The sequence below is a fragment of the Juglans regia genome, chromosome 6 (genome assembly GCF_001411555.2).
Source record: "Juglans regia cultivar Chandler chromosome 6, Walnut 2.0, whole genome shotgun sequence".
In the NCBI taxonomy this organism is placed as follows: Eukaryota; Viridiplantae; Streptophyta; class Magnoliopsida; order Fagales; family Juglandaceae; genus Juglans; species Juglans regia.
Window position 1 is genome coordinate 30,119,597 of NC_049906.1, and position 21,717 is coordinate 30,141,313.

Consider the following 21,717-nt stretch of genomic DNA (forward strand, 5'->3'; position numbering starts at 1 on the left):
GCAAGTTGATTTTCGGAATTGATGAAAGAGATAGCAAGAGTCTTAGCTGCAACTTGATCTCTCAAAAAGTGAAAATCAATGTTCATATGCTTGGTTCTGGAATGATATACTGGATTGGCAGCCAAATAAGTTGTTCCAATGTTGTCACACCATAAGGTGGGAGCTTGAGAAAGTGGAAGATCTAATTCACAAATGACTGTTTGAAGCCAAATGAGTTCTGCTGCAGAGGAGGCAATTGAATTTTACTCAGCTTTGGTGCTTGATCGTGGCATAGTTATTTGCTTTTTAAAGCTCCAAGAAATAAAATGTTTACTAAGAAATACATAAAAGTCCCTAGTTGAATGTTGATCATCGGGACATCCTGCCCAATCGGCATCAGAATATGCTTGCAAGATAAAAGGGGACTTAGAGGAAAAGAAAAGACCATAGTTAATTGTGCCTTTGAGGTATCTTAAGGTCCTTTTTACTGCACTCCAATGTGGCAGCTTTGGTGAGTGCATGAATTGGCACACCTTGTTGACGGCAAAAGAAATATCAGGCCGTGTGAGTGAAAGGTATTGTAAAGCACCTACAATGCTTCTGAACAGTGTGGCATCATCAAAGTTAGGAGAATCAAAATTTGATAATTTTAGTGAGGCTGCCATGGGTGAGGACATGGGTTTGGCATGCAACATGTTACTTCGAATGAGTAGATCCTTGATGTATTTTCTTTGTGAGAACAAAATTCCATCACACATATAATCTATTTCCAGTCCAAGAAAGTAAGCCAAAGGATCTAAGTCCTTAACAGGAAATGCAGTACTCAATTCACAGATGAGCTTATCAATGGCAGATGCAAATGAGGATGTTATGACAATATCATCTATACAAATAAGCAGGTAAATTCGCAAGTCACCATGTGATAAGATAAGCAGAGATGGATAAGCTTGGATGCTACGAAACCATACCCTAGAGGCCATGAACTGAGCTGTGTGAACCACGCACGTGGTGCTTGCTTGAGGCCATAAATGTCTTTCTTCAACTGGCACACATAATCGGGATGAATGGGGTCGATGAAGTCCTGTGGTTGCTGTATGTAGACTGTGTCAGTTAAGGAGTCATGTAAGAAGGCATTTTGGATGTCAATTTGGCGCATAGGCCACCCACGAGAAACTGCAATGGATAAAATTAAACGGATGGTAGGTGCTTTAACTACAGGACTGAAAGTGTCATGATAATCAATCCCCGCCTGTTGATGGTAGCCTTTGACTAACAATCGTTCCTTCCAGCGTTCGATGGAGCCATTTGCATGAAATTTGCTTCTGTAAATCCACCTGCAACCAAGGACATTAGAAGAAGCATCAGGTGGAACTAATGTCCACTTTTGATTTTGTATGAGGGCATTGTATTCCTCAGTCATGGCTTCACGCCATTCAGGAAGTTTAGAGGCAACCGAGAAGTTGGATGAATTTTCTGGTATGTTGGAGGTGATGATGAGACATTGCCGAGTGGGATATGGGACAACGCCATATGTACGAACACATGGACGGGAAGAATTTGTTTGAGCTCGAGTTATGATTGGGGATCTTGGTGGAACAAGGAGAGGCGAAGAAGATTAAGTATTACGGGAAGATGCAATCGAAGGAGGAGTTACAGAGGATCGAGAGGAAGAAGATGAGTTATTTGGGGAAGAAGTAGATGGTGGGCTTGGGCCTGGGCCTAGGCCGAGAATGGATTGAGAGAGAGGATGGGTTAATGAGCCTCAGAGTGATGTTGAATAGGTTTGGTGGGTTTGGGCCGTAATTTGGAAAAGGGCAAAGAAGCTTCATTAAATAAAACATCTATGGACACATAGAGTCTATTTGTTGCAAGGTCTAAACATTATTGCCCTTGTGTGATGAACTGTAGCCCAGAAAAAGACATGATGTGGACCTAAATTGAAGTTATGTTTGTTGTATGGTCGTAAATTAGGCCAACGCTCACAATCGAATACTTTTAAAAAATTATAATCAAGAACTTTGTTATAGACAAGAGCATAAGGGGATTTATTTTTCATGATTGGAGATGGGAGCAGATTAATGAGATATATTCCTGTCTCAAAGGCTTCAACCCAAAAAGTGAAAGGTAGTGTAGCATGGGCCAGAAGTGCAAGCCTGGTCTCAACTATATGCACGTGCTTACGTTCAACAAGCTCATTTTGTTGATGGGTATGGGGACATGAGAAACGGTGAGTGATGCCAAGTTTTTGGCAAAACAGAGTGAGTGGTTTAAATTCACCATAACCATCAGTTTGTAAGGTAATTAATTTTGTGTTGAATAAACACTCAAGATATGGTAAGAAATTGAGAAAAATATCGTAAACATCTGACTTTAATTTAAGAGGGAAGAACCAAGTGTATCTAGTAAATTGATCAACAAAGGATAGATAATATTTAAATCCATTGCTAGAAACATAAGGTGATAGGCCCCATAGATCTGCACATAGTAAGTCCAGAGGCTTAGTGGTCTAGGCCCAATTAGGATGAAACGTGAGTTGATTTTGGCCAAGGGACATTCAAGACACTTGAAAAATTTGTCTATGGGGAGAACCGGCAAACAACTTTTGTGCAATATTTGAGAAACTAGAGTGAGAGATGGATGACCCAAACGGCGATGCCACTGAGCCACGGAAGTCCTCTTGCCGATGTGAGTGGAGGGTGATGCAGAGGAAGTCAACACAGGGAGAAAAACGTAGAGGCCATTATGGGTGGAACCTTTGAGGAGTAGTTTCCCTATCAAAGTGTCATTCATAGAAAAATGAGAGGCATGGAATTCAAAATAGCAATTATTGTTAGTGCAAAATTTACAAATGAAAATGGGGTTTTTGGTTATTAAAAGCACATGGAATATATTGCGAAGAACAAAAGAAGAAGGAGAAAAAAGAAGGAAGAGATGAGTCACCAATGTTCTGAATAGGTAGAGTTGAACCATCACCGACTCGGATTTGTTCACCACCATTATAGGGTTCTGAAGAGAGATTGAGATTATGTAAATCATTTGTGATGTGGTGAGTTGCCGCCGAATCGGGATACCAAGTAGCATCAGAGAAGGTGCTTGGTGTTGTGAAATTTGCAGAGAAGGAAAGTGGGGTTCATACTGATAAGAATGATCAAAACGGTGACGACATTGTAGTGCTACATGTCCAGATTTATGACAAACTTGGCAAGTGGGTTTGGAACTTGAGAACTATTGTTGGGTATTGGGTGAGGAAGAAGAGAAATGCCGACCTCCTCTTGCAAAATTATTGGATCTGCCTCTGCCATTACGGCCTTGTCTACCACCTCTCATGAAACGTCTGCCACGTTGCTCATGGCCTCCAGTGGTGGTGAAGTGAGCTGAGGGCTCAACAGGGGAGATAAGACTCTGAGCATTGTGAGAAATGCGACTCTCATGCACAAGCACCAATTGAAACAATTCTTGTGAGGAAATGAGTCCAGCTCTTGTGGTGACCGAAGTGATGAAAGATTCGTAAGCAGTACCAAGACTGAGTAAATAGGTAACAAATTCTTGATCAAGTAAGGGATTAACAAGTGTCAGCTAGAGAATGAACCTTGCCAAAATATGATGTAATGGATTGGTCTCCTCGAGCAAGATTAAGTTGGAAGCGCACTTGAAATTGTTTTGCTTGTGAATGTGAAGTGAACATAGAGGCTAAGGAATCCCATAGGTCCCAAGAGGTAGTAGTAGAAAGCACATGTCCTACAACAGATTCAGAGAAGGAAGAGAGTAGAATGCTGAGAACAAGTTGATCAGTTCTTTTCCAAGAAGAAAAATCTAGGCTGGCTGTAATTTGGTTAGGCAGAAATTCTGGTGGACAAGATAGAGACCCATCGACATATTGATAGAGATCTTGGCCTCTAAGATAGGAACTGATTTGAACTTTCCATAAAGGATATTTTTTGTGGTTAACTTTGTAGTGACAATATGGGAGAAGGAGGATGCAATAGAAGGGTTGGGTGGAGGAAAGGATGAAGGAGAGAGAGCCATGGATCAGAGGGACTAGTGGTCGAATGCTCTAATACCATATCACAGTAGCATATTTGATGAAATTCTTTCCTAAGTTGCATTATATTTCCAAGTGTTTTTATACACAATTTTACAAGAGAATATGTAATAAAAAAGGGAACCAAATTGGTTACAAGTACCGGAGGAAATAACAGAAAAGTTTCCTATGGTTCTTTTAGAAGATGCTTAGCGGTATCATCTATGCTAATAATCATCAGTAAATTAATAAATCATGATATACAAAAAATGTTTTGTTGACGAATTGGAAAACTAATTACTTTAATTAAACTTTAGCTTATTTTGTGTGTCGCCAATATATAAAGGAGAGAAAAATCAAAGATTGAAGGCACATAATTCTCACTATGTAAAAATAATAGGGATTTCTAAAATTAAGCTCACAATAAGATTGAAAAATTACATATGTACAGTGATCGAATTTTGTATATATAGGTAAGGCTAATGTACCTTGTGAGCAACATGAGTTTGTTTTCAAGTAAAAATCCAAATTAATTATCGCAAGTTCGCTGATCATGTGAATCATGTTGTGCACGTCTTGAATTAATGTTCGTTCGAGCCAACATGGAGAACGTGTTGCACGAAATCTATATAATATAGGTCAGATTCGCTTAAGCAAGATCTACCAATTAGCTAGCTAGCAAACTTAATTTGTGTCTTGCTAATGTCTGAACCTAAGACTAATTACATATTACTCAACTCTAAGATCGATGTTGATCTTCGATCGGTACTCAACTCTTATAATAAGATCATCATGTTTAAATCATTATTACCACTACATGATATTATTTATCTTCTTTGCAATGAATGCATATCTATATCAGCTTTGTGAATTAAATACAATTAGAAAGTACCATATATGTGTAGTACATTAATTACACAAACCTCGAGAATCCCAAAATTGATAGGCCAGATCATGACGGTGGATCGCATATCATATCAAACCATGAATGCATGCAGTAAGTGTCAATGACAGATTAAATGGGGTAGCATGAACTTCATGTTCCCATTGGACAAAGGGTACAAATGATCATGATCATGAGGTTAATTAGCCAGCCAAGGTTACGTACGGTGGGTAGGAATGGGTGAAGGTGGTTGGACAGGATCATGGAAATAGAGATTTCAGTATCTGTAACAGAGACTCAACCCTCGTGCGCAGATAATTGCCACTCATCCACTTTAATGTTTTATGTCTATTTTGTTACACAATTTTCATACCCACTTGTTTGAATATTTTTAATTGTTTTCCCCTTAGTCAATGCCCACAGGTGTTTGGTAATTCGTGAGTATAATTAATCCAAGAACCCTAATAATAATGACAGCTGAGAAAATCCAACCACCAATTCCTGCAGAGCAACTTCCATGTTCTCGATCTCCCCGTCTTTTGTCAAAGTGTTAGCTGTATATAACAAAATAAAAAAAAGACCCAAAACGCTGGCTGCTAGCTTATCTTCTCCTTCAAGTGCGACTTCTTAGAACACAAACTGCACAGTACCACTGCATAACATTATATTAAGCTTACGTTTTCGAACATCATTTTCGTTCGTATGTATTCTTCTTAATTAGCCTTTAAGAAATACAAATTATTCTGCAGCTCGCTAGCTAGCTTGGCCTTTTTTTTGAAGAATTAATCGTGCGTGAAGATCATCGATCGATGGAAGAAAGTCTTCCTCCTGGGTTCAGGTTCCATCCCACTGATGAAGAACTCATCTCGTATTATCTAACTGGAAAGGTTTCTGATGTTGGTTTCACATCCAAAGCTGTAGCAGTTGTTGATCTCAATAAGTGTGAACCTTGGGACCTCCCAGGTATATATATATATATATAGCTCGATCGAGTAATATTGTCGGATTACTTTAATTTTCTTGTTTTCAGCTTATAATGCATCGTTTTCTATTGGGATTTTAGAATCTTCTGTTTAGTGATCTTAATTCTGTCCTAAACTCGCTTGTTGGTAAAAAAATGTTGGGTTTTTAGACTGAATTTCAGGAAAAAAATGTTTGCTCAAAATGAATTACCATGAAAAGTTTGGGCGATGATCAGCTTCGTCTTTCCAAACAAATTGTATGCGCTTTTCTTTTTTCCTTGCCTTTTCTTTTAATCCAAACAAACATGATATTCTTCTTAGATCGTTGCTAAATTGTGAATAACTAGTTTAATTCGTTTTCTTTCATATTTTGGAACTAATTAAGTTTCTGATGGAATAACTACCCTTCATCAATATGTTTCTTCTAATGAATTTCTAGTACTACTATTTTCTGCCTTCATTTTCGCCTGTTTTCATCCGGAATATTTGGATTATGCAAAGCTTTTGATCTGTCTTTTAAGGTTTTTGATCCATTTGGTCATTGAATTTAAGACAACATATATAAATGGGTCCTTCCAAAAAATGTCTTTTTTCCTTTTCATTGTGACTTTTTCCCCAGACACCAAATGGAGAAAATTGATAGATCTTTCCAAACATATATATTTTTACATACGTTAATATGTGTGTGTATATATATATATATATTATTTTTTGAATCACTAGTCAGCCTCTTTCGCCTCGTATTTCCACCTAATTAGGTACACTGAGACGTCAGAAGAATAATATATATATATATATAGCATGCATTTATAAGGTGTTCAAAGATATGATTCTGATAAAACATTAATTTATAACAATTTATTTTTGTAATTTATTTCGTCAATGGAAAGAGAAGAAAATACTGATGTTAAACAAATGATCTATACATACGTGGTTTAGCCAAGGCCTCCATGGGAGAAAAAGAATGGTATTTTTTCAGCATGAGAGACAGAAAATACCCAACTGGACTTCGAACCAACCGAGCCACTGAAGCTGGCTATTGGAAAACGACAGGGAAGGACAAGGAAATATTTCGTGCAGGATCAGTACTGATTGGGATGAAGAAAACCCTAGTTTTCTACAAGGGAAGAGCTCCCAGGGGTGAGAAAAGCAATTGGGTTATGCATGAATACCGGCTAGAAAGCAAGCATCCTTTTAGATCAACAAAGGTATTTAACAAAACAAAGGCACACATGAGAAGTAGTACTTGCCCCCGCGGGTCTCTTATAATGAATTATTCTCTTGATTTTGTTAATTCTTGATCAGAGATTTCGGGTGTTCTTTTCCAGGAAGAATGGGTGGTTTGTCGTGTTTTCCAAAAGAGTGCAGTGAAAAAACCACAGCAGATCACGCAAGTATCCTCGCAGCTGCCATCTGATCTTGAGTCTCCATGTGAAACAAACTCAAATGTAAATGAATTCGGAGACATTGAGTTACCAAATCTAAACAGCAATATTGCAAATTCATCGAACAGATTCATCAGTAATATATCACCACAAAGTAGTTATCACAGTGACAACAACAATGCTAACAATATCATGAACATGAACTTGAACATGAATTGGGCCGCAGTAAGGGAGGCGGCGGCTACTCTACCATCACTCTCATGGCGTCCAGCTTCCAGCCAGCTGCTAACCTCAGCTGCAGGTCTCTCGGTGAATTCCTTGCTTCTCAAGGCATTACAGCAGAGAAGCTATCCACCAAGAGAAGCTGCAAGTACTAATGATCATCACTATTCGTACAATATGCAGCCACAAGGGATAATTTCCCACTTGGGATCAAATGATTTGGGTTCTAACTTGCAGGCCTCTTCCTCTAAAGTCTTGGAGTCTGTGCAAATACAGCAGCAGTCGGAGCAGCCTGCATTCAATTTGGATTCCATTTGGTGAAGAAACCAAGCTAAAGTACTGTGAGAACTAACTTCTTGTTAAAAAACTCCTGAACATGCCTGCACATGATATATATCTATATATATATATGTATGTATGTATATTATCTGAAATATCAACCCTAGAACTCTTCAATTGTACTTGTCATAAGGAGCCAAGCAGATGCTCTATACGGATATTAATGTATCTTAGTTAATTTGTTCAGCTGGTTAATTATTTAGTCAAATTTTAAAATTGGGAAAATTAATTAAATCCCATCTGTTTATGCTGTTAATTGGTCAAGCTCAATGTCAAATTATTGGGCAAATATTGTAACTCTCCTCTAGAGTCCTGATGATCTTGTATTAATGTTCGACTGATTAGAACCCTAGCTTCTGCATGCATGCCCATGCATATATTTACGTACTCTACATTAATATCGTTCATGCGTGCAGGATATATATTCTCAACATGACATTAATCCTTATTAATGTTGGGTGTATCGATCATATTATTCATGAATATTGGGTTCTCTCCCTAATTTGGAACCCAAAATGATAAAGCCATGGTTTTAGATGAAAAAGGATCGATCCATGACAGATCATGTGGTTTTACAAAAAGATTAATATTGATCATGATATTATCTTTTTACGACTCTTTTTACAATTAAAAACAAAATTTGAAATATATAATTAGATGGAAAACTCAAACTTTGATTAAATGATACTATTATATTATATATTGATATAGAATATTGTAAAATAGATCAAGCGTCCATTAAATATCACATACATTAATAAAAGTACTCTAGAATACAAGATCGAAATTTTACTGATTTTAATTCACAAGATAAATTATACTATTAAATATCATAATTAAGCTTAAAATGAAATTATTTTAACTCGATCGTCCGTACGTGAATTCCAATCTTCATGATCTACTAAGTCAAAGTTTGAAAAATGAAATGGATCGATGTACGTGATCATCCATGCATAGATCAGTTTTCCAAGTTCCTTTCGCCAGTACGTACGCCGCCATGCAACCCCGTTTTGTGCACATAATTTATAATAATGTTTTTCCTTCTGTTTTGATCCTTTTGGAGATCGAATAATGAGCTGGGCTTCTAACCTGGCTGCTGCTTTTATATATTAATCGGCTTTTAATTAAACAGCTACATGAATTATACTTTTTCTTGTAACTGCGCGCATGCATGCATGGGATTATAGAGCTTCTAATATTTCATCTAATAAGCTGTTTAATTGTCTAATTTTAAACAAACATTATTTTAATTCCTCGATCGAGTCTTTTACGATCGACGGGGAGCAAGAAGACTTTAAGTTTGGCCATTTCTAGCAGATAGTTAGCTAGTCTGTTTGCATTTGATCAGCATATCATAATTAAGATAATTAATTAAAAGCTGACAGCCTCCAGAAGACTTTTAATTCATGTTTGGTCTTTTACGTGTTCATGAATTATTTTTACGTGAGCTTTTGGCCATTTCCTCCATTAATCCTTTTGCACAGACGTCAGATATATGAAGATCAGTAGTACTGTACTTCCTTTATATATAAAGATCAACCAATTTCAACCATAACTCGTAGCATGCATGCATGCATGCCTAGCTCCTCTCCTACCATTTTGTGGTACTTAATTTGGTTTTTGTTGAGAAGCGTACTTCAGATCATCACCATGCCGATGCATGCAAGGGATAGATAAAATGGGTTTAGTTATGCATCAGCGACTATTCACCTTCACACCTAACATTTTTTTTTTTCATACAATGTAAAGTATGGAGTAGTACTGAATAGTGGCTGATGAGAAAAATTATTCTAAAGATTATCATACGGGCAGACTTTTCCCTTGCTAGCTCCTTATTTTTTTCTTTTTACTGATCTTCTAGCTGGCTGGTCTTAATTCATCATGATTGTAAAGGTGATTTAAAAAATAAATAAAGATGGTGTCTTCTGATCTGCATCAGAAGCTAGTAGTACTGGTACTCATGAATGCTCAAAATAATACAGCGGATTGGAGAAAGCTCTGGAAAGAAATTTGGAAACTTCATGTTCCAAGTAAAATAAAAAACTTTACTTGGCGGCGGGTTTGTAATGCTAGCTATTGATCTCCCTAACTAGCTACTAAATCTCTTGTACTGGTTCACAGAAAGATATTACATATACTAGTGCTAGTGTTTCTAGCAGGAGAATGAGCCATATATAGTTTTCATGCTATTAATATTGAATGTAATGAGATCAACAAAGTGTGGCTGGCATGCTTAATTATTTCCCTGCTGCTAGCATATATATATATATATATATATATATAGAAAATACTACACAGTTTTGGTATGTTTGTTTTGTCGCTAATGCAGAATCATGATCCTATATATGATAGATTTGGGAGAATCCTTTGCAATATTAGCATGGAGCTTAATTAATTAATTAATTGTGGTATAGAAGCTGGAATGTCATTGTTCGTCAGAATAAATAAGATTGTGAATGCAGTATATAAAACCTGCTGACGGAGCTCTTAACCTTGTCCACAAGTACTTTAAGAAATTGCATGCACAGAAAAAGATTTATTGTGGCTGAAACCTCTTAGGGGTGTTGTTAAGCCGAATGCAGAGTATATACGGTGCTATTTATCTTTAGATCAGATCGATCAGAAGAAAAGTAAATTTGGTGTGGATGCTATTCTTCTATCGAAGATCATGACAGAGGGCGGGGGAAGTGGAAAGCATAGAAGCCCTTGCAACAAGAAAAACAAACATTTATGATTGATTATTTGCGACGATAATGACTATTTGCAATAAAAATAAACTACTTTTTGACAGGAAATAATTTACCACAAATAAACAATTTTCTTGTAGTATGCAGTGGTATGAGAATTACAGTTCATTTTTCAAATTAAGCTTATGATTGAAAGTGATTCAAAAATTGTTGTAGATAGGCTGAATCTTTCAAATATGATTCAGTATGAGTCACCATTAAGAAGCTTTGCTAACTAAAATTCCAAATATTTGTGGTGTTTTTGGAAGCATAGAAGTCAGACGTGTTGGTAGATCAAAAGCAAACGACATTGAAGAAAGTAGAGTTTGGTGGCAATGTAGTTGTAGATTCCTCGGTGTAATCTGTATTTATATATTTCTTTAAGCAATTTAAGAATTAAGACCTAGTGACAGAATGGACGTGTTTTAAAAAGCAAACAATGTTTCATCGTATTATACCTTCATACCTTGGAAGTTTGTTTAGACAACCCTCGTGGGGTGGTCCGTCCCACGGACCGGGATGGACCACCCCACGAGCGGATGGCCCGCAAGCCACCACTTCACATGGAGGGTTGAGCCGCCTCATGAGAGTTTTTCCATGACTGCTTGTGAGAGGTGGGTGCTCTGCGAACCACCCCAGCAGAGGCCACCCCATGATATATAGAGATTAAGGTTGGCTCTCCAACCACCCACAAATTAAAATGTCTCTTCAATCCAGCACTCAGAGCGGGTTTTTTTTTTTAAATAATTTTTTTTAAAATATTTCTTTTATAATGAATTTCCATCATCCTTCAAGTTTCATGGCATTTTTTTACCATTTAGAGCCTGAACTGTCAAGAAATTTGATCCGTAAGACGGCCACTAACTTGTTTGACAAAAAGTAAACGGGAGAATCTAATTGATAACTTATTCTTTTTTATAAAAAAATAAATAAATAAATCCAGGGAATATATTACTAACATTGAAAACCTATAGAGCTTTTGAAGAAAGGCAAAAATCCAGAAAAGGAACTGTAATAATACTTAAACTGAAATGAATATAATCGTCACAATGTTTTTACAATGAAACTATACAATAACTTTGACAAAAACCCAAAAGAACAATACTGCAATCGGACTACAATTATAGCCAGGCAGACTTACATTAAACAGGCCTTTTAAAGCCTGCTGCTATCCAGACTCACTAGAGCTAAAATTAGCAACATAATTAAACAAGAAGCAGAGTGAGAGACCAAGTTGGCAGTAAATATGAATATGATAGTGCAATGTAATGCAGAGAACTGCAGCCCTTCGGAGCAACTCACTAAAGTCAAAATTTCAAGGAGAGAGAGAGAGAGAGAGAGATGTCAATGAGGACAAGGAATCTCACCTCCATCAATGCACATGACATGAGAACTGGTGAAGAATCATGGTCCATGCTGTGGTGCCAAGCCATCCACACCAGCTGCGAGAAAGAGTATTTGGGGAGATCAGAGGTCATATATACAACCAGAACAACGATTCCTTGGACATGTTAAATACTAAAATTGCATACAAATTGGATCGCATAACTGGTAGCTTTTTCTTTATTTTTTTTTTTCTCCTGGACATCAAATACAGAAAAACATGTGGGTCAACAAATTCAATTTGCTATATTTTCACACATGACCTTGAGCATTTCCCTCTACCCTACATTACAAATTAATTTGCAAGGCAAATACACCCAGATTACAAAATTCGATAGAAACAAATCATTATTTAGGGGAAAATAGTCAAAACAAGCATAACCCCCTCACTCTACTTGACAGTTTGCAATCCCCAGAAATATTGATATGACATATATCCCGAACTACCAAAAATTGCAATGTCTTTTCCCTTCAAAAAGTCGACATTACCCCTAAAAGATTTCAGATTATAACCCTTTTAAATTAAAAAAGAACAAAAAATGTGATCTTTTTGTACTATTTTTATTTTAAAAATTTTCATGAAGGGTATTTTTGTCAACTTCATTACCGGGGGGTGATTATAGAAAGTGATAATTTGGTTGGTGATCCCAAAAATTGACATTTTGGAAAGTGATTGCAAATTAGATAAAAGTTTTGAGAGAATTGTGTGAATTTTCCCCTATTATTTATTGTTTCATCTGGATGTGGATGACAAAGTGAGTATGGGACAGAAAAGAAAATTTAAATTATTTCATAGATTTTTTTTTTGAGTGGCACCGGGTGTCTGGACCAAATTTTGCCCAACATCAATTTTCCCTATGGACTTCTATCCACTTGAGTTATGGATACACCACAGAAGCAGATAGACCCGACTCCAACAATGAGAAAGTGAGAATTCAATAGGAACAGTGATAGTGATCAGATAACAAGAACATGATCTTCACCTGAATGGGACGAAGGCAGCAACAGAATTGCCAACCAGTTAATTCCACATAATGAATATGTCAAGGATTCTTGGTCAAGCGATGATTATCAATTCTGCTGCTTGATATATCATAATCTTCTTCATCTTCCCAATCACTATCGTCGTCGTCGTCGTCGTCGTCTTCACCAGCAGAATTCATGCATGAAGTTTCATCTTCACTCTGCAGAAGAGAATAACTGAAGAATTTAAATTTTATTCTCAGGAAATATATCTACAGTGCAAGCCCTATCTCACACAAGACTTTTCCACCATTCTAACCAAACAAGGATACTGGTCAACCAATAGCAGGCGGTTCAAAGAAAAAAATCTCACCCGAGTGATCTCTGGGGTGCTATCAATCTGGTTAGGACCCTCAGAGCTCCCGGCATTCTCATCCTCTGCATCTTGAGAAACACCCTGTGGAAAATCAAGAAAAAGCTCAGCCAGCAGAATTTGTGATTAGACTTTTGGTTTTGATGGGGCCCAGGGGGGAGCGGAATTAAAACTGAAGAGAGTTATATTAAAAGTAAGTATCGTAAAGAGTATTCTCATATTTGAAGATTCCAGAATCAGCATATAGCAAAGGCATTGCTACTGATTCATCTAGCAATATCCCTTTTGACGAGCATCTAGCAATATCCCTAACCAGCTCACCAATGAGTTCTTGGCTTAATTTATCTATAACAAAGGCCAAGTCCAAGTTTAGAAAGGTTGATATCAGGCATAAACAGTGCATTCTTTTTTACTTGATGGTGTAAACAAGAGAGAGATCTGGAAACCGTTGGAATAAATCAGAGAACACAGGAATAATGCATGCATATTAATGCAACCAGGCTGTCTTTACAGACGCCAGGGAAAATATGCTTTTATTTTATTTTTAATTCAATGACGCAGAACCTCACCAAGGTAGAATCCGGACCCATCCTAATGGAGTAAACCCGAGATACATCACCCCACCGATTCAAACTGTGAATCAAAGATCCTGGTAAAGTCATAATGAGAAATGGAACCCTGAATGTCTGAATCTAAAACTCATCCCAAGCCCACCTTTTGACCATTAGGCTGGAACCTGATGGGGTTATACCCGTAAGTATTGTAGATGTTTTAGAAATTATAGTGGCCCCTTTAAGATGAGAAAGCTTATTATTTATGTTTAGAAATGCTTAGATCACTTTTCAACAAGTTCTGTTATTAAACTTAAATGGTCCATACAATTAATGATTGTCCCAGCATATATTGACTGGCCACAGACCACATGCATTTGAGCCATCATCTACTCAAAAGATTAAAAAACGTTAGGTTTATATGAAGAGATTTTAGAAGGTTAAAAAGGAAAATTTCAAGACGTTAGATCAATTAACTCTGATGTCAACTTCAAAAAAAAAAAAATCCAACAGAATTGTCAAATGGTTCTTCAACGGTTACTGAAAATTAAGCTCAAGCAAGACCAATATTTTGACTTCCTTTGAATTCTTCTTGAAAAGAAAACGCACAAATATCTTATACATTCAATCAGAAGCACACAAATAACAAATTGGGTCATACTTCAGCAAAATCATCCAGGCAGGGAGGTCCAAATCACCTATACTTGATTTCAGTAATGACAGTATCGTGTCAAGAACTATGCAAAACCCAGTTTTCACAAATTGAAGCAACATAAAGAAACGATTAAGCCACTACAACTAGAATACAAGTTTTAAGCTACTAGAGGGGGTGATTATATATGAAGCTATACTTACAAGTTCTTTTTTCATTTGTTCTATGGTTCTTTCCACTTCTGATATGTGCTGACTAAGAGCCTGCATAGTCATTTATGATATAGTGTGATAATGTGACATAAAGGACATAATCAGAAGTAGCAGAATGTTGTACATTCTAATAACAAAATGAAGACATAGATGATGGAACCTCATGACGTTGCATGGCCACTGAACGCTTTAGTGCCTTTGCCTTTGTTAATAGGTTTCTTGGCCTTATGCTAATGGGCCGTTGATAATTCTTTCCACGATAGTAAATAAGAGCATATCCTTTAGGGACTCTTTCTATTGCCACTAGTATTCCACCACTCTCATATTCCAATAACCTTGCTGTCTCATCGACAAAAGCAAGGGTCTTCTGTTTGGATATTAGTTTCACGAGTTCTCTATGCTTCCAATGCAAATGCATATTCTCGATGACTCCATCGAAAACACCACGAATGCCTGATCCATATATTCAGACAATAAATATTTGAGCTCAGAATGCAAAAGTCCTAAATAAAATATGAATCACTCACCAAGAGGCAAGTAGGCCTTCATTCTTAAACCAACTCTGCGAAACATAACCCGTTCCTCATCAGTAATTGTTTCTTGATCATGATCAGGACCAGCAGGAATCATTGATGCTTCAATTTTAGCTAATAGTTTTTCTGCTCTAAGCTTTTTAGCTTGGGCCTGTCAATGCAACCAAGAACCAATAAACAAAAAGTGAAGAAAACTAAAAACACATCAAAGGAAGTTTAGTGAACATTCTACACAGACTACTTATCTTAGCAATATTCAGTCCCATTAAGGAAGCAAGTGGATTTATTAAGTTCAAGATAATCCAAATGCTTTTCAAGCATTTAATTTTCAGTAAGAGAGGCCAAACTTTTTTCCCCTCTGCAAAGAGAGGTCAACTTACAACTGCTAGTTTATGTTCAATTCGTTTCACAAGCCTCGTTTTCTTAGCTTTGGAAGCTTCTTCAATCATCTTCCCACGTTCCTCAACAGATATATCCCTTCCCCACCGGGCTTGAGCCTCATAAAACTCGGCCAAAGTACCCGCAAGTGCCTGCCCTTCATCTTCACTTGCTTGAGCTACATCCACTGCTGCAAACTGTACTTTCTCTTCCACATCTTCACCTGCTTGAGCTACATCTACTGCTTCACACTGCACTTTCTCCTCCATATCTTGACTTGGTTTTACCAATTCCTGTCTTTCAGCTACAGCAGCAGCGACACTTGTTGGAAGTACTTGTCTTTCCTCTCCACGTGATTGAGCTGTATCCACCACTCTACATCGCACTTTCTCTTCCACGTCTTGAATCTGTTTAGCCAATTCCTGTCTTTCCGCCAAAGCAGCAGCTACACTTGTTGGAAGAAAGTCTTTTCCGCGGTATATGACAATGTAATATTTGTTTCTAAGCAGTAAGACACCTCCTGTTAAATTCTGCAAGATGGTAAAACTTAAAACCACTATGATTGATCGTTGTAGGAGAAAAACAAGGCATTAAAGGCCTGAACAGGACAGGCACAAAACACACCCTTAGCTCCTCAGCCATCAGTTTGTTGTTTGTATTCTGGATACCCCGTTTAACAGCAATCTTCACTACTAAGCTTTTCTCCCAAAGCTTAATAATAGCGGATGCCAATCCCTGATGGTTTCTGTTTCTCCCTTCAAAAGATGTTCAGGGGAAAAAAATGTTAATGTCACATATAGGCATATTAAACTAAAGAAAATTACTCAGATGGTGAAAAATACCTAGGGCAAAATGACAAGGAAGTGATCTAGCAAGTTTCCTTAAGTTAGTCATCTCAGCATTAGTCAGTCGCAATCGCATTCCAGTTGGAAGAAGCCTGAAAGGTGTTTTGTAACCAGGAACCTTTTGAGGAAGTAAATCCGCATCAACAGGAAGTACTCCTGTACCCCACCACTCAAGAAAACGAGGGCCTAAACCATCAAGAAGGCTGTTGTATTCAACTTCCTCCTCTGTCATGTTCACAGGACTGTCTGGATTCCTCACAGCCGGTACACTCTTTTCTAGAGTTGAAGTAGCAACACTGCCAGTTCTTGTCATGGAACTCTCCATAGAAGAAACATCTGGAACAAAAAGAGCATCACCTTCCCTATTCACAGGTTGGGATCTGAAAGGCCCTTCATAATTACTACCCCGGTACACAACCATGACACTTCCTGACCTCCATATAACTAACCCTCCTGTTCGTCGCTGACCATGACTACAAGCAGTCAGTTTACATATTCCCCAGTTGTTTATAATTATGAGTTACAATATACTGAAACCTACCAGATGGTGTAAAACGAGATGACTACTAGTGGTAAAACTACTACAACCAATGCAACACATTATACCACTTCAAGATAAATGATGTTTGATATCGAAATTGTTGCAACATAATTTTTTTAAGGAATTACGGGTTTGAATAGGAACATACTGCATATCCTCGGTTGTCAACAAATCTTGCAACACGCTAGGAACAAATGATCCTCAATTGTTAATTTATCAAACCAGAGCTAGGTTCTAAAAATTTGGTGTCCGTGAGGTGCCTTGGTCAACAAGCCACCAGAAATAGGTACCATACCATTGTTCGACATAACCAAAATAACATTAACTTCATAACCATCAGAAGGAACAACAGTCATAGGTAAGATGATTAATTACTGGTGTAACTATTACATGAAATCTAATCAGAATTTCAACTGATTACCAACCTCGACAATCTCATGCGCAGTCTTCATATCGTGGGCAAGCACCTCGTGAAACTTGAGTCTCACTAGCTCCTCCTTCCTCCACTTGCCATGAATTTTCTCCAGCACCTCCTTCGTAAGGCCAGCCTTGGGAATGCTAATCCTCTCTCTTAGAACCATGCCCATCCCCCTCAACCTTCTCAGCTCCTGGTCCTCAATCGTCAACTCCGCCAATGACGGCGCCTTCACTACCACCCTCCTTTCTCTCCTTTCTCCACTCTCTTCAACCTTAACTTCATCTCTCTCCCAAGGCAATACTGTGTCGTTTTCACCGCTCTCACTCTCCGCTAAGATATAATCCGGCCGAACCCAATCTCTCTGCAACAAATCCCCCAATTTCTCCTCCCCAGTCACCGGCATTGCATCGCCACCGTCCATCTCATCCGACCCATCGTCCTCGCCGTCCGAACCTAGCCCTAGATTTCGTAACCGGAGCACGATTCTCTCGATTGCACTCTGTCCTTTATCTCCATCGAAATACCGAGACTCCACTCGGTCATCGTCGTTCGAGGGGGAGACGTTTCTGCTGTTGGATTTGCGGCGATCAGCTGATTCAACAGGAGGGCCAGGATTGGGCCACTTGTTGAGCCAGGGAGCGGAGGAAGCCCTGGCTTTCGGCGCCGGTGAGGGCTTAGGCTTAGAGTCGCCACCGTGTTCGGTAGAAGTGGTGGAGGTTCGGAGAGAGGAGAAGGGCTTAAGGATATGAAATGAAAGATTTGGGGCTGAGGAGAAGAGGAGGTTCAGAGAGTGAGTGTGGGAGTTTAGTGGGAGCGAGCTCCTCAGCGGAAGTTCTGATATTTTAGCCGTTGTGAATGCCATTTTTGGGTTTTGGGTTCAGCGAATTAAGCTCGTTGGTGGTCTGCTAGTTTTGGATTCACTGTTAGGATGCCGAGAAAGTAGAGGAGAGACAAGGGAACAGGCAGGAGAGCAAGTGCTGTGCAGAATTTTCAGCGGGCGAGGAGAGATGAAGATAAGATTTTTTTTTTCTGGGAAAACCGGCATTGGAATGCTTTTCTTTGACGGGTTTAAGATTTATATATACAGGTGAGTGGATGTTATCGGGGCACATCGGTTTTGTTCGATAGGGCACACTCTCTGTGGGTTTTGATCCTACAAAATTCATGTTTATAGCGTAGAAATAATATCAACCATTAGATCATTTTTCTAATTTTTAAAAAAATAAAAAATAAAAAACAATAAATAGATTTGTTTATTGTACTTTCTTGGTCAGAAAATGTCGTGTTTTAATGTGTGTTTTTTTAAAAAGAAATAAATATTTTAATTTTCATTAAAATTAAAAAGTATAAATAAAACTTAAAAATACATATTTTAATTGAATAGATATAGATTTTAAAGAATTTGTTATTTGATGTCAATAAAAAGTAGCTAGTTAAAATGAAAAAAGTGGATTTTTTAATAAAATTCTGGGCAAAATTTTAGATACTTCGCTACTAATGCTCTAATATTGGCATCTAGGACAACTAGGGAAAGCTCTTAGGCATCAAAAGTGAGATTGGAGGCTCTAAGGGGGAGTATAATTGTAGAGGAAATTATGTGGACAAAATAAAGTGTATTAGTTTAGAATTGTTCATCCGGTTCCGGCTCGGGAATAAAGAAATTCGCCCCCTATAAAAATCATTTACAATTTTTTCGAATATAAGGAACCCCCTATCCAATATAATTAATCCTCTAGTTTGTAAAGAAAGATCTGAAACTGAGTACCATACTTCGTTAGAACCTTTTGCACCTCTTTGCGCTAAATCATCTGCTACTGCATTAGTCTCTCGAAAAGAATGCTAGAATGAGACCCGAAGACCCTCTAGTCTTCTTTGAATTTCATCCCAATAATGCTCTATATATCAAAGCCCACATCTTTTCGCATTCAACCATTTTATCATAAGCATAGAACCTAATTCAATCTCAACATTTATCAAACCCAACGAACAAACATATCAAAGACCATGAACTACACTCATGACTTTGGCAAAATTGTTAGTATTATAACCAGTAAATTTTGCAAAGCACATACCATCTCCCCACTTGAATTTCTAATCACCCCTCCTGCACCTGAAGGACTAGGATTTCCAAGAGAACTACTATCCACATTCAATTTAAACCAGCCATCAATCGGATACATCCATTTTACCAAAATCGATTGTTGTTGAACCGATTTAATAGGCAGATTTAAACTTCGAATTACCTGTTCATCACATCGACTAAGAACCTTGGCATCCTTTAACTTCAATCCAACCCATGCCACCCAATGTTTGATAGAACACCAAACCGAATGCACTGACTCCATAATTCCTTCCATTCTTGCTTTACAGTGTCTCCACCAAAGTCTTCAAGAGATAATTGATGGAAAAATTCCCAACAATTGACCACAAACCGATGATTGTCGGGCCCTCCTATACCAACTCTCAACTTTCTCATGCCATGAACGACCCACCATTCTTGGAGATTTATAGCACATAAATCCCAGATTTTTTACACAAATTCACCTGTCAAAGAACATGATTTTTATCTTCGTATGCCCCTTCAATACAACAATTGCACCTTTACACTACAGAAATACCAACTTGACGAACTCGATCATCCAATGGCAACCCATCATGTAAAACTTTCCACATAGTTATAGAGATTTTTTTTGGTAATGCATTGTTCCAAATCCATCTAGCCCAAGAAAAAATTGGAGTTTTGGTTCTAATACATTCACATGCACTATGAGTAGAAAAAATTCAATTGGATTGAGGTAGCATTACTCGTATTGTTAGTCTGTTTTGAATTACAAATTGGAAGGAGTAATACTCTCTACCTTCTGAGATTCACTTGATTCTATAATTTTTTTTTTATAAGTAAAATAAGTATTATTAACAAGAATGAGCAACAACTGCCAATTACAAAGTAGTATGCCCTACCTACGAAGGCACATTAGCAACTAAGAAATCATGAAGCTCCATGCCATTAAAGTCCACAGCAATGGCCCAAGTACATAGAGTCCTAAAAAAGAAAACTTTTAGCTCCGCCATAGATCTCTCATTGTCTTCAAACGTCCTCTCATTTCTCTCCTACCACAAGTACCACATAATACAAATAGGAATCATCTTCAAAATCACTTTGATCTGATGCACACCTCGAATAGAACTCCAACACGCCAATATATACACCATGGATTCCAGCATAACCCATGCTAAATCCATCATTTTAAACACCTCATTCGAGAGAGTCATGGCTACCTCACAATGCAAAAGTAGATGGTTCATCGACTTACCTCCTCCTTTACACATACAACACTAGTCTGCAATGATTATCCTCCTATTTCTTAGATTATCTGTAGTAAGGATCTTGCCTAATGACGCTGTCCACACAAAGAAATAAGCTTTGGAAAGAGCCTTATGTCGCCTGGGCCTTTTCTAGGAAAACTGTATCTCCGACACTTGTGTAAAGACCTTATAAAAGGAGCGGACAATGAAAACCCCTCTCCCTACAGGGATCCATTACAGACCATCTTCATGCTGAATATTTGGACGACAAGAATACAGGAGACTATAAAAATCTGCAAAAATCTCCATCTCCCAATCCTGGGCCGCCTGGTTGAAATTAATATTCCAATGAATACCCCCTCCAGAGATTCTCATAACCTCTGCCATTGTGGCATCTTTGGCACTTGCTATCAGAAAAAGTATAGGAAACAAATCTTGGAGAGCACTGTCGCCACACCAAGCATCCTTCCAAAATCTGATTCTGGCACTTGTACCCAACTGAAACCTAGTGTGCCGCTGAAAGATCTCCCACCATTTTCTAATATGCTTTCATAGCCCCATTCCATGGCCCCCCCTAACTTCTCTAGTACACCAACCCTCTCATAAACCACCATATTTATTTTCGATCACAGTTTTCCAAAGGGCTTCTGGTTCCTTGATATATCGCCATAGCCATTTGTCAAGTAATGCCCGATTAAACAATCGTAAGTTTCTAATGCCCAAACCGCCACTAGAGATAGGACGGCACACATTCTCTCACTTGACAAGATGAAATTTAAACTCTTCTCCTAATCCATCCCACATAAAAAAGTCTCTTTGTAGCTTCTTGAGACGACCCGCCACACCTGCCGGCATAGGGAATAAGGATAAGAAATACGTGGGTAAATTAGAAAGTGTACTTTTAATCAAAGTAATCTGATCCCCTTTCGACAAGTACATTCTCTTCTACTCTGCCATTCTCCTTTCCATTTTTTCAATCACTATATCCTAGATCAAGCGTGCCCTTGAAGTTATACCCAATGGTAGTCCCAGGTAAGTCATAGGA

At 38.0% G+C, this 21,717-nt stretch overlaps 2 protein-coding genes across 3 annotated transcripts; one reads left to right on the top strand and one right to left on the bottom strand.

Annotated features, from left to right (window-relative positions):
* Positions 1 to 5,566: 5,566 nt before the first annotated feature.
* Positions 5,567 to 8,091, top strand: LOC108997971 (protein CUP-SHAPED COTYLEDON 1). Its single transcript, XM_018974362.2, has 3 exons — positions 5,567 to 5,846; positions 6,785 to 7,053; positions 7,174 to 8,091. Exons 1-3 carry the CDS (start codon positions 5,693 to 5,695, stop codon positions 7,771 to 7,773), a joined length of 1,023 nt encoding a protein of 340 aa, XP_018829907.1. The 5' UTR covers positions 5,567 to 5,692; the 3' UTR covers positions 7,774 to 8,091.
* A 3,420-nt stretch (positions 8,092 to 11,511) lies between these two features.
* Positions 11,512 to 18,427, bottom strand: LOC108998123 (CRM-domain containing factor CFM3, chloroplastic/mitochondrial). Of its 2 annotated transcripts, XR_001997279.2 has the most exons (10): positions 17,374 to 18,426; positions 16,405 to 16,870; positions 16,187 to 16,317; positions 15,565 to 16,092; positions 15,179 to 15,335; positions 14,812 to 15,104; positions 14,643 to 14,702; positions 13,237 to 13,320; positions 12,884 to 13,084; positions 11,512 to 11,959 (listed from the first exon to the last, which is right to left on the bottom strand). XR_001997279.2 is itself a non-coding variant. In XM_018974578.2 (9 exons), exons 1-9 carry the CDS (start codon positions 18,226 to 18,228, stop codon positions 12,944 to 12,946), a joined length of 2,715 nt encoding a protein of 904 aa, XP_018830123.2. In that variant the 5' UTR covers positions 18,229 to 18,427; the 3' UTR covers positions 12,883 to 12,943. The 2 variants fall into 2 exon arrangements, 1 of the variants encoding a protein (XP_018830123.2); XM_018974578.2 differs by lacking the exon at positions 11,512 to 11,959 and having other exon boundaries at positions 12,883 to 13,084; positions 17,374 to 18,427.
* Positions 18,428 to 21,717: the final 3,290 nt, after the last annotated feature.

Bases quoted from the DNA above. Each gene is read 5' to 3' on its own strand.
- LOC108997971 (XM_018974362.2), top strand. From the start codon at position 5,693: ATGGAAGAAAGTCTTCCTCCTGGGTTCAGGTTCCATCCCACTGATGAA. The intron at 5,847-6,784 runs GTATATATATAT...TACGTGGTTTAG, and splicing joins TGAACCTTGGGACCTCCCAG to CCAAGGCCTCCATGGGAGAA. The intron at 7,054-7,173 runs GTATTTAACAAA...GTTCTTTTCCAG, and splicing joins ATCCTTTTAGATCAACAAAG to GAAGAATGGGTGGTTTGTCG.
- LOC108998123 (XM_018974578.2), bottom strand. From the start codon at position 18,228: ATGGCATTCACAACGGCTAAAATATCAGAACTTCCGCTGAGGAGCTCG. The intron at 16,871-17,373 runs GTTGGTAATCAG...AGTCATGGTCAG, and splicing joins CTGCGCATGAGATTGTCGAG to CGACGAACAGGAGGGTTAGT. The intron at 16,318-16,404 runs GTATTTTTCACC...CATCTTTTGAAG, and splicing joins TCCTTGTCATTTTGCCCTAG to GGAGAAACAGAAACCATCAG.